Source organism: Scardinius erythrophthalmus (genome assembly GCF_964197995.2).
Source record: "Scardinius erythrophthalmus genome assembly, chromosome: 1".
Lineage (NCBI taxonomy): Eukaryota > Metazoa > Chordata > Actinopteri > Cypriniformes > Leuciscidae > Scardinius > Scardinius erythrophthalmus.
In genome coordinates, this window is record NC_138221.1 from 70,616,245 (window position 1) to 70,629,726 (window position 13,482).

The window sequence follows — 13,482 nt, forward strand, 5'->3', positions numbered from 1 at the left end:
TGCGAGTTTCAGAAGAGTGGTCATAGATAAGTGAGTTTACAAAATAAAATTATTATTACGCCTACCAAGTTCCTGAATAATACCTGGTATTTACTTACAAATTCAACACAATGGAATAAAATAACACTCTGAAGACCCTGGCAACCACAACAACAAAAGCAGAGCCGGCAGGTTCTTACACACGCAACTCACATTTTCTTCAGAAATGACACACTGCAGCTTTAAATGAGTTTAGTCTTGAGGGTAGGAGCATCAGCTAAAGAAAGATGAAGCATGAGGGCAAGAGAGAAAGGAGATGTGAAATGAGCAGTGTTCAGATCAGATGGACGGAGCTTCAGGGTCGTGACGGAGCCTGCGGTCGAGCACATGCTCACACCAGGAGGAGAAGAGCTTATGAGATCAGCAGCCCTGACCCTCTGACTCACACACACGCGCACACACACACACACACACACACACACACACACACACACACACACACACGCTATGGGATTCATTTCCCGACACAAGTATTGCGGTCATGGATAAAAATAATAATATGCGTGAATCAAAAATGTTAAAACACATAAATAAAAAATAAAAACTGAAAAACGAATGCAAAATTATCAGAATAGCAAACAATGTGGTCATGGGTCAAAAAATTATAAGCATGAATAAAAAATAAAAATAAAAAAAAACATTTAAAAAATAACAAGAATGAATCAAAACTTTACACACATTTAAAATTATATTGCACAAAATTATTTTGTTCAATTATTCAAATAATTTGAACGAGTCGGGTAAAGGGAAATTATTCACTTGTTTCATTCCTGAATGTCCAGTGGCAGTTTTTTCCAAACTTACTTTTTCAAATAAATAATGTAACATGTCAAAATGGCAGGGTGTTTTACTAACAGTGCTAAAGCGAGCGCTTTAACAGCATGAGCCATAAGCAATATTTTTTAACACAAGACAGGGCTCGCAAAATTTCTAAATCGCTGGTAGCCCTTCGGGCAGGCACTCTTCAGATTTTGGTAGCCCGAAATGAATTTTACTAGCCCATATAAAAAGACTACAATTTTTAATGTAGAATATAGGTTAGGAGTCAAAACAATGAATCAAAAACTTTTTCAAAACACAAATATCAACAAATATGCATCTGGTTCTGAACTGACCAGTATGGAACATGAATCAGTCTGTGTCGGTGGCTCAGCCCCCAATGAGAGTATGATAAAAAAAATGTAAAAAGTAACTTTTTAGTTTAGGGTCTAATACTCACTATTAACTTGTTTCATTAACATGCAGATGGCAGGGTTTTTTCATCACTGAGGTCCCGAATGTGAGATATGCTAGTTAGGGGGGTTCGGGGGCACCCCGAGAAAATTTAGATTTCTCTGATCTAGATATGTCCATTTCAAGACGTTTGAAGGCCAAAAAAAAGATAAGAAATAGCTTTAAAACCATGTCAGCGGGCAGTAGATGATACCTCCTCTCACTTCTTATCCATCAGTCTTTCTTCTTCTCTCTTGCCCTGTCTCTTCCCCACCTAAAGCTGAACTTTTTTAATTTACTGAAGGCTACAAATTGTATATAGATTCTCAACATGTACACATTCATTATTAATCTTGTGCCTATGATGAAAACGGCTTTGTTAATGCTACTGTCCCCTCACAATGACAGAAAACGAATTATTAGTCACGTTACATAGGCCTATTTTCAGTTCAAAATGGTGAAATTCGACAAAAGTATATTCATTTGCCTGATTATTTTATGTTCGTTTAACATTTATGACCTAAAAAAGTTGTCAAATATGAAATGTTTTGTTTAGCTACTTACATCTTATCTCGCACTTGACCGTAAACTGAAGTCGAGTCGCTCTGCTCAAATGTTCTTGTGAACATAAAGCCCGCCTACTTTGATTTGATTGGTCATCTCAAATATTCTGACATTGACGAGCACCACAGACCAATGAGACTCAGGCGAACACACACACACACACACACCCTGTCCTCTCTGTTTCTGATGTGCGCTCTGCACGGCGTCGCTGCGGATTGAAGATGAAGAACGCGCTGAATCTGATTATAACAAGACTGACGCGAACACTATTTCAGATAGCCCGTCGGGCAGGCCGGTTATGCATTTTGGTAGCCCGACTGGAGAACACAATAGCCCCGGGACGTCGGGCAGGCGATTTTGCGAGCCCTGCAAGATACCATTAAACATAAAGGTTAACATTGATAACAAGAGTGCCCGTTGACTGTTATCATTGCATCAGCAGCCATGATGTCAACTCCCCTCTTCCATTGATTGGCTAGAGGAGGAGCAGTCAATCTAGAACTAGTGGACCAATGGTCACGCTTATGCCTGCCCTAATTTAAGGCCCCGGAATTTTACATATTTGGAATAAAATTCTGTTTTTGTGTGGGAGAAAAACATATGTCTGAGGAAAATGTAGCCCGGGGGAAGCAAATCTGGGCGCAGTGTTTCCCACACATAGACTAATTCATGGCAGTGCGCCACCACATTGCATTTTGTTATAATTTTATTTTTGTTTACGCTATATAAAACACGTGGTGTATTCATTCCGCTGCATTTCCTTTCCCTGCTCTCCCTCCGTCTCTCTGTCACTCACGCGTCTCTCTCTTTTTGTCTCGCCAAAGCCTTATTTGATCGGTGAGTGATGTATGACTGCTGCGCTTGCGATAGGGCGCATATTACTGAAAGAACGAGCAGAGAGAGAGAGGCCCGGTCGCGTCTTCAAACTGTCTTGCTATCTCTCGCTCCCTCGCGCTTATTAATCTAAATCAATTGAGAATTGAAATTATGGTAAAAGATCGGAAGACCGCTGGGTGTGAATTGTGCAAAAAAAAAAAAAGTGTTCCTGAAAAGCGTTCCGCCTATTCAGCTGACATAAAAAACACTTTCAATAAACTAAACCTATCCAGTGATGAAATGTTTTCTGTGTTGACAAATCTTGAGCGATGCCTACATTATTTAAATCAAAAGTTGTATTTGTTAACATTAGTTAGCCTAATGCACTGTGTGAAGTAACATAATAAAAATACAGCTGTTCATTGTTTGTTCAACTAAGATTAACAAAGATTAATACAGTAACAAATGTATTCCTCGTGGTTCATGTTAGTTAGCCTAATACATTCACTAATGTAAACAAATCAAACCACATTTAACACCTCTTAAAATGAGAATTTTGTTTGTTACCTCAATAAATTTAAGGTCATTCCTATTTTATTTGTGTACATTTTAATCATTAACATTAAAAACACACTTTTTAAGACTAAAATAACATTAAAGGGTAAAAAAAAAACTGAATTTCCAAAAATTGAAATGGAAAAAACTGAATTTGCAAAAATTAAAACGGAAAAAAACGGAATTTGGGAAAAAATAAAACGGGTTTTATAGGGCCCTACTAATTTACATGAAACTCGAACTGTTACGTTTGGGAAAGCAAGTGCAGAACGAGGAAACTTCGAAGGGAAAAACAGCATAACAAGCAACAGGATCCGTGACCGCAATACATTTGACGGAAAATGTATCCCATAATTCTTCAAGAAAGATAAAAACCAGGACAAAGAAATTCACAAATTCACATCAAATAACATTTAAGGGTTAGGTCACTCAAATATTAAAGTTCAGTCTTAAAAGACTGTCCAGTTAAAAGTTGTTGAAGTCTGTTTGAAGTCGCCATTATGATGATCAGTGTTTCATTATGTGACTTTTAGCTGGGCATTTTGCACTTGGCTTTGGTTGAATTAATTCTCTTTCAGCAATAGTTAAAAGTGCATGCTATCACTATTGACTACAATACTTCATGCTCCTGCTGCAATGACGGCTTTTACTAAGTGCACTTTTTGGAATCAGGGACTGACAGCTGGATTTTGACATGTGAGTTCCCAAATGACCATTAAAGTCTTTGAAAACAGCAACTTTCCATTTTGAGCTTTTATTACCAATAGCTCTTTCTTAACAAGAGCTCTTCTCATAACCCCTGTTAGTGAACAGACTGCTTATGAATATGTTGCTATTTGGCATTTTTCTTTGTTTTCATATCTCTAAATGTTTTTGTTTTTCAATGTAAACAAGCTCTTTTTATCTGATTTGTTTGTAAATTGTTTGAAACAGGAGACAAACTCTTTGATCATTTGAAACGTTTGAATTTTTACTTTGTTTAAAACTTCAGATGACATTGGTTAATAATACAATTTAATTGTAACTAAAACAATAAAAAAAATCTGTTCTACTGTCAACAGAAGGAACAAAAGAAATTACAAAGTTATAACTATGTATTTCAATAAATCATATTTTTTAATCTTATATTATTTTCCTTTACATACTTAATGTGTTAAAAATAGAAATATCCAAGCAAAAACAATGGTTGTCTCCAAACAGCCTGCTTGCATACAGACAATTGGCCTACTTACACTCAACCCCGCAAGACCAGCTTCACCAAATCCGGTTTGCTTGAGAACAGCATGACTATGCTGGTCCACCAATCAGAGCAGCACTATACCAGCACTAAACCAGCACTAACCAGCATAAACCAGCACTAAACAAGCACTAACCAGTGTAAACCAGCACTAAAACACCACTAACCAGCATAAACCAGCACTAAACAAGCACTAACCAGCATAAACCAGCACTAAACAAGCACTAACCAGCGTAAACCAGCACTAAAACACCACAAACCAGCATAAACCAGCACTAAACTAGCACTTAACCAGCATAAACAAGCCTGGACCAGCACTAAACTAGCACTAACCAGCATAATCCAGCACTAAACAAGCACTAACCAGCATAAACCAGCACTAAACTAGCACTTAACCAGCATAAACAAGCCTGGACCAGCACTAACCAGCATAAACCAGCACTAACCAGCACTAAACCAGCATAAACAAGCCTGGATCAGCACTAACCAGCATAGACCAGCACTAAACTAGCACTAACCAGCACTAAACAGCATAAACCAGCACTAAGCCAGCATAAACAAGCCTGGACCAGCACTAACCAGCATAAACCAGCACTAAACTAGCACTAACCAGCATAAACCAGCACTAAACTAGCACTAGCCAGCATAAACCAGCACTAAACCAGCACTAAACTAGCACTAACCAGCATAAACCAGCACTAAACTAGCACTAGCCAGCATAAACCAGCACTAAACCAGCATAAACCAGCACTAAACTAGCACTAACCAGCACTAAACTAGCACTAACCAGCATAAACCAGCACTAACCAGCATAAACCAGCACTAACCAGAACTAAACCAGCACTAAATTAGCACTAACCAGCATAAACCAGTACTAAACTAGCACTAAACTAGCACTAACCAGCACTAAACTAGCACTAGCCAGCATAAACCAGCACTAAACTAGCACTAATCAGCATTAAACAGCACTAAACTAGCACCAGCCAGCAAAAACCAGCACAAAACTAGCACTAACCAGCACTTAACCAGCACTAAACCAGCACTAACCAGCATAAACCAGCACTAACCAGCATTGAATTCATGCCAGTTTATGCTGGATTTTTCAGCAGGGAGGGGAAGATGTTTTAGTCTGTTCCTTACCCAAAACCAACATGACCTCAGAATACTTTTATTATAATTTCATTGCATTTTTTAAAGCTTTTTTTAAAGCTTGATAGCATCTGGACATCTGAGGCGTTTCTCAATGTCAAGGAAGGATCCTCGGAAGCCAGAATTTCGAGGATGCTACGTCATCGACATCCGTCGAAGGACTGTTCCAATGTCGAGGATCCTCGGAATTTCCACCAAGGACTCAGTCCTTCGTTCGAAAAATATCCCATACACAGGAAAGGATGCATATGTGTAGCCTTCGCGCTCTCAAATCACCCACAATCCTATGCACGCAGCTTTGCTATCTTGTTAAAAAAATTCAAAATGTTGGACGTTAACGGACTAACGCGGAGTCGGAGCGTTAACGGGTCATATGCTTTCAAATGTAAATATATTTACGTTACCAAACATTTGTTTTAAAAAAAATAATTACATGTTATGGGTCAAATTGACCTGCACTGTTTAAACACACTTGACAGTCAAATAATCAATATGATTAAAAAGGAGTTTATTGATTTAAAAACGATTATATTGCCTGAGTGAACAGAACTGCGACCATAGCAACGCTCTGTTTTTCATTTTCACTGACGTAATGACGCACTGACGTGCACTTGCTAGCCTGTTCCAAAGCCGTTGAAAAACCATAGACAGTAGAATGCTAAAGAGGAGCCTCGTCTAGCCTCTGAAGGAAGTGACTTGGAAGGACCAGTCCTGCCAAGGAAGTATCCTTGACATTGAGAAACAGCTCTGGTCTGCGTGTCTGCGTATGGAAAAGGGTAGCGTGGACATTTTGCTGAATTTCTCCTTTTGTGTTTTGGATCGACATCAGGAAACAAGCTCATTATTCCTCTAAATGATGCTACAATCTAAGGGCAAAAATTGACACTTTCAAAATAATTAAAGAAATGAATGATATACAAATGTACTATATGGATGTAAGTAAACATTGAACATACTGCAAAAACTCATTCTGAACTTCCAATCTTACAGCGATTAAAGACCCATTAAAACAACCACAACAAGCATGTGATCCTCTCATACGTCTCTGCTTAATCACCAGGTTATGAAGGGTTAAAAGAAACCGCACATAACTGGCCTTGTGTGGTTAGATGTCTGAGTAAGCAGCACTCAGGGGACATGCATGGGCCAGCAGGTCAAATCTGACCACACACACACACACACACACTCTCAGAGAGAGAGAGAGAGAGGAGGAGGACTCTTTCTCCTCAGCATGAATTTTACTTTTAAATACATGACGACTATAATGCTAAATAGACACGGATCTTAACAAACACAGCTCTTTAACAATGCTGATGGCAGTGTGAGCAAGTGTGTGTGTGTGTGTGAAGAGAGAGAAATACAAGCATTTACTCACATCTGTGTCGGGGCCTTTGTCGGCCCCTGGACAGGAGAACGTAACAAACTCATGGCAGCGTTTGTGGACCACAAAACAGCACACTGTGGATGAGAAGAAAGGGGAGATTAGATCAAAAACATAAACACTTTTGTTTCATATACAAATCAAATATCAATCCTATAAATACCACTGAAATTCTGTGATTCTAGATACCAGTTTCATTATTAATTTGCAGGCGGGGTATCTCACAAAACTGATTTCGGACAGACTTCTGAGGCAGCGAAACGCTTTAATGATCAAAATAGAGCGAGCTTTGGTGAAAACGAATTTAAAATTTAATTACTACAACAGTAATTTCTCGCTAGAAATGACATCAAAAGTGGAAAACGGTCAAAAACGTACATTTACACACAAACTTGACCACCAAGCACAACTTTCAGACGCCATCTTTATTTTTTTAGCTCAACTGTCACAGAATGGAACGCAAAGGATTGTGGGATATGTTGAGTTGACAACAGCAAAGTTTAAGGAGGCTTTGATTCAAAATAGCAAAATGCATATTTAAGAAAAAATCTAGACAAACTAGTTGATCTCTCTAATCACTGTTTCTACACTGGACACGTCAAAGTAAAAACTATAAACAGGTCCATTTGTCTTTCTGAACGGTCGCATGATGATGTTGTATCTCAATGCTCTTTGATTTGACGTGTTTGTGACCTGTTTAAATATTTGACGGTCTAAATGCAGTGAGTTTTGTCTTGCACTTCAACTAAGATGGTCCTCACTGCAGAACACGAAATCCAGGGGGAGGAGTTGGATCCAGATCCAACTCCTCCCACCGTACATATACCTGATCCCTAAACCCACCCCTAAAACTACCCATCTCCACCCCTAAACCTACCAATCTCCACCCCTTAGATGTGGATCCAACCCCGCCCCCTGGATCTTGTGGACGGCATTGAGGTGCTACTGCTTCAACTAGTGCTGAATGTCTTTTCCCATGTGATGTGCCACTAATGGACCCACAGTGGCTAAACACCGTCTGGCTCCGCCTGCTACAGTAGCCACGCCCCCAAACTCACGCTATTGGTTGAGATGGAAAGAGATTGATGGATCTGGGGTGTGTTTCCCGTACGAAGTCGTAACTCGCTGGTTCACTACCACAGAACGATGCATCGTTGAAGAAATCAGCTAGCGAGTCACGACTGTTTCCCGAAACCATATTGTCGCAAATTGATCGTTCAACCATGTTGGTTTCAGGAAACACAGACTCATTGAACTAAGCTGATAACGACAGAACTTGCGACAATAGTTGGCTAACAATGCTTTTGGGAAACACACCCCTGAGCGGGGCGCTCTCAATGTTTTGATGGTGCTTTGGGGCTCAATGTTTACACTGTTGGGGGAGATAACAATGAACTGGGTTAAGAGAATGTATTTTAACAAAAAAATCTTACATACTTCACCTTTAACAATGTATAAAGATACATTTCCTATATATATATATACAGTATATAGTTGTAAAATTCAATGCAACACTGAGAAACTGAAAATAAATCAATGAATGTTAGTGCTTGTCCTGATTAAAACGTATTGAACGACAACTCTCTCGTGAAATGAACAGTAAAGTGGAAACACAAAGAGTCCTCACAGGTTGCTGGAAGGTTCTCTTGTGCTGGTCTCTTGTATTACACACAGCTGAGAGGGGAGATCTGTTTAAATGTCACCAGCATCAGCTACATTATCGGCTCAAACGCCTCCCACAAACAGCCGAGAGCTGGGAATGACTCCAATCCAACAGCTCCATACAAACACCACCCTTCAATTTATATCTCAGGGCTTCAGTCATTTAGATTTATAGTGTCGAGCGTGGCGTCTCAGCCCGTTACATCATCCTGACACATGACAGACTGAGTGTGAGTGATGACAATGATGAGACATGTATCTATGAATATGAGTGATTGGACGATATGAAAACATGACACATGCTAATTGTGATGAACTAATAACACAATTGAATCATAGTGGGTGAATAATGCCGTCTAAGATGAGTGTGATGGAAGGAAGTGCATGAGAGACTCAACTCACAATAAATTCCAATAAACTATTTTATTTGTTGCTTTCAGCATTAAATACGAATATAATTTACACTCGTTTCAACTTGTCCGCCATCTTGGATTTCGTTTTTCCCAAACCAGTTCAGCCCAACCTCTGTGCTGAAAAGAGTTACTCAAGTCAAGCACAGTGCTGAATGCCTAATACTACAACACATAATAATAACCCCTAACCCTATCCGTAACCCTATCCGTAACCCTATCCGTAACCAATGAAATTGGCTGGAAGGTGGGATTTGCGCTGAACTGGGGGGTGGGGGGTGTTGTGTTTGCTTTAGGCCAATAAAAGACTGGATAATGTTTCTTCCGACCTTCTAAAACAATATTCATGCCAGGAGCCTATGATGCCTAAAAATGCTGAATAGGTACACTCTAAAAAATGCTGGGTTGTTTTAACCCAATTTTGGGTAAAATTTGGACAAACCCAAATGTTGGGTTAAAATTTCCATTTAAAAACTTAACCCAATGGCTAGGATTGTCTATATTTGACCCACATTTAGGTTGAAAGAACCCAGCATTTTTTAGAGTGTAGGCGGATCACTGGCGCCTGAAACTGATCTGTTGCCCACAGTCAGATGTTCATATGCAGGCGTAACCTAAAGACACTCACACACACAGGAACTGGAGGGACAACACTGATTGATTAAATGGAGAGTGTGTGTCCTGCTGTGTGTTTTTCTCTCATTTCCCTGTGAGTTCATTACTGCCGTCAACTTGCATCCTCCAAAACACAGCTTCCTCTTCCTGACACTCCACTTCTTCAGGAAGACTATCACTGAGACATCTTCAGGAAGACTATCACTGAGACATCTTCAGGAAGACTATCACTGAGACATCTTCAGGAAGACTATCACTGAGACATCTTTAGGAAGACTATCATTGAGACATCTTCAGGAAGACTATCACTGAGACATCTTCAGGAAGACTATCACTGAGACATCTTCAGGAAGAAAATCATTGAGACATCTTCAGGAAGACTGTCACTGAGACATCTTCAGGAAGACTATCATTGAGACATCTTCGGGAAGACTATCACTGAGACATCTTCAGGAAGACAATCATTGAGACATCTTCAGGAAGACTATCACTGAGACATCTTCGGGAAGACAATCATTGAGATATCTTCAGGAAGACAATCATTGAGACATCTTCGGGAAGACAATCACTGAGACATCTTCAGGAAGACTATCATTGAGACATCTTCAGGAAGACAATCACTGAGACATCTTCAGGAAGACTATCACTGAGACATCTTCGGGAAGACAATCACTGAGACATTTTCAGGAAGACTATCATTGAGACATCTTCAGGAAGACAATCACTGAGACATCTTCAGGAAGACTATCACTGAGACATCTTCGGGAAGACAATCACTGAGACATCTTCAGGAAGACTATCACTGAGACATCTTCGGGAAGACAATCACTGAGACATCTTCGGGAAGACAACGATTGAGACATCTTCGGGAAGACAATCACTGAGACATCTTCGGGAAGACAATCACTGAGACATCTTCGGGAAGACAATCACCGAGACATCTTCGGGAAGACTATCACTGAGACATCTTCAGGAAGACTATCACTGAGACATCTTCGGGAAGACAATCATTGAGACATCTTCGGGAAGACTATCACTGAGACATCTTCGGGAAGACTATCACTGAGACATCTTCAGGAAGACAATCATTGAGACATCTTCAGGAAGACAATCACTGAGACATCTTCAGGAAGACAATCACTGAGACATCTTCAGGAAGACAATCACTGAGACATCTTCGGGAAGACAATCACTGAGACATCTTCAGGAAGACTATCACTGAGACATCTTCAGGAAGACTATCACTGAGACATCTTCAGGAAGACTATCACTGAGACATCTTCAGGAAGACTATCACTGAGACATCTTCGGGAAGACAATCATTGAGACATCTTCAGGAAGACAATCATTGAGACATCTTCGGGAAGACAATCACTGAGACATCTTCGGGAAGACAATCATTGAGACATCTTCAGGAAGACTATCACTGAGACATCTTCAGGAAGACTATCATTGAGACATCTTCAGGAAGACTATCACTGAGACATCTTCAGGAAGACAATCATTGAGACATCTTCAGGAAGACTATCACTGAGACATCTTCAGGAAGACAATCATTGAGACATCTTCAGGAAGACTATCACTGAGACATCTTCAGGAAGACTATCATTGAGACATCTTCAGGAAGACTATCACTGAGACATCTTCGGGAAGACAATCACTGAGACATCTTCAGGAAGACTATCACTGAGACATCTTCGGGAAGACAATCATTGAGACATCTTCAGGAAGACAATCATTGAGACATCTTCGGGAAGACAATCACTGAGACATCTTCAGGAAGACAATCACTGAGACATCTTCAGGAAGACAATCATTGAGACATCTTCGGGAAGACTATCACTGAGACATCTTCAGGAAGACAATCACTGAGACATCTTCGGGAAGACAATCATTGAGACATCTTCAGGAAGACTATCACTGAGACATCTTCAGGAAGACTATCATTGAGACATCTTCAGGAAGACTATCACTGAGACATCTTCAGGAAGACAATCATTGAGACATCTTCAGGAAGACTATCACTGAGACATCTTCAGGAAGACAATCACTGAGACATCTTCGGGAAGACAATCATTGAGACATCTTCAGGAAGACTATCACTGAGACATCTTCAGGAAGACTATCATTGAGACATCTTCAGGAAGACTATCACTGAGACATCTTCAGGAAGACAATCATTGAGACATCTTCAGGAAGACTATCACTGAGACATCTTCAGGAAGACAATCATTGAGACATCTTCAGGAAGACTATCACTGAGACATCTTCAGGAAGACTATCATTGAGACATCTTCAGGAAGACTATCACTGAGACATCTTCGGGAAGACAATCACTGAGACATCTTCGGGAAGACTATCACTGAGACATCTTCAGGAAGACAATCACTGAGACATCTTCAGGAAGACAATCATTGAGACATCTTCAGGAAGACAATCATTGAGACATCTTCGGGAAGACAATCACTGAGACATCTTCAGGAAGACAATCACTGAGCACCTTCAGGAAGACTCTCACTGAGACATCTTCAGGAAGACTCTCACTGAGACATCTTCAGGAAGACTATCACTGAGACATCTTCAGGAAGACAATCACTGAGACATCTTCAGGAAGACAATCATTGAGACATCTTCAGGAAGACTATCACTGAGACATCTTCGGGAAGACAATCACTGAGACATCTTCGGGAAGACAATCACTGAGACATCTTCAGGAAGACTCTCACTGAGACATCTTCGGGAAGACAATCACTCAGACATCTTCAGGAAGACTCTCACTGAGACATATGTAAATGTCTTAAGTAACTTACTTAGTCATAAGTAAAACGTCACTCGTATGTTTCTGAAGAGCCCATATTTTTGAAGCACAAAGTGGGCGGAGCCAGGCGTCGCCATCTTGGCAGCGCGTCACTCCCGGATAAACCGAAAATGTGCAGCGAGGAGGATTAGATGAGGTGACGCTAATGGAAAGCAGACAAACGGCTAGTAGTGACATCAGCGACAAACTACCTGTCACTCAAGTGGCCACGCCCTTAATTATGCAGAAATTTAAGGCTTAATATAATTTAAATGGATGAGTTATAAAAAAAATGCACCCCTCTCACAGTCGTCATGAAGGGCAAAATTAGCTATAAACCACTTTTTGTACCAGGCTGTAAACATATTTTTTTCTGCAGTAAAGTTGGGAATTTAACATGGGGGTCTATGGGATTGACTCTCTTTTGGAGAATGTCTCTAGTGGCCAGTCGATGAATCAATCACTTCCCTGTTGGATTCAAGACAGAGACCGGGAGGTTGCCGCTTGGTAAACATATTAGTCTCCGACAGGTTACACAATTAAAAACCTGCTGGAAACCATCAGCATGGTAACATTCAAATACCATCTTGGGGACGATGAAGCAAATAAAAGCAGGAGACTAGTGTGTTTGCTGTCAAGACCACATGGGGAATCCATCAGTCCTGCACTCCAGATGTCACAGGTACATATAAGTGGAGCTCAGCAGATGTGAATGCGCAGGTGTGAATCAATCATCTTCACAGCACGTTTGTGTCACTGAGGGATGGAGATGCCACACAGCTGTATGACAATCGTCTTCCTCTTATACAACACATAAGGACAGTTCATATCTGCACGTGGGTGTACAATATGTGAAGAAGTGAAGCTGTGGAAGCTGACGATATTTGAGCAAAATTCAAAGCCAATGCCTGATCAACCACACACAGAGAGCGAGGGAGTGTGTGACTGTGGCTTATAAGGGAATATTAGTATTTATGGTTATTTGTTGGTTGTTATCTAGTGGTAACATCTGTTCTCGGAGCAGCACCAGCAGCTTCAGTCTTTC

The 13,482-nt window shown here is 40.4% G+C and overlaps 1 protein-coding gene across 3 annotated transcripts in view; it reads right to left on the minus strand.

Moving 5' to 3' along the window:
- The window catches only part of prkcab (protein kinase C, alpha, b), a 197,520-nt gene that overhangs the window by 118,845 nt on the left and 65,193 nt on the right, over window positions 1-13,482 (minus strand). For all 3 annotated transcript variants that reach the window (XR_014030079.1, XM_081363977.1, XM_081363976.1), the window contains exon 3: window positions 6,948-7,030. Coding sequence is in view for 2 of the 3 variants with exons in the window: in XM_081363977.1 (XP_081220103.1) it covers window positions 6,948-7,030 (83 nt within the window). In the remaining variant the exon portion in view is untranslated. The remainder of the gene's footprint in view (window positions 1-6,947; window positions 7,031-13,482) is intronic.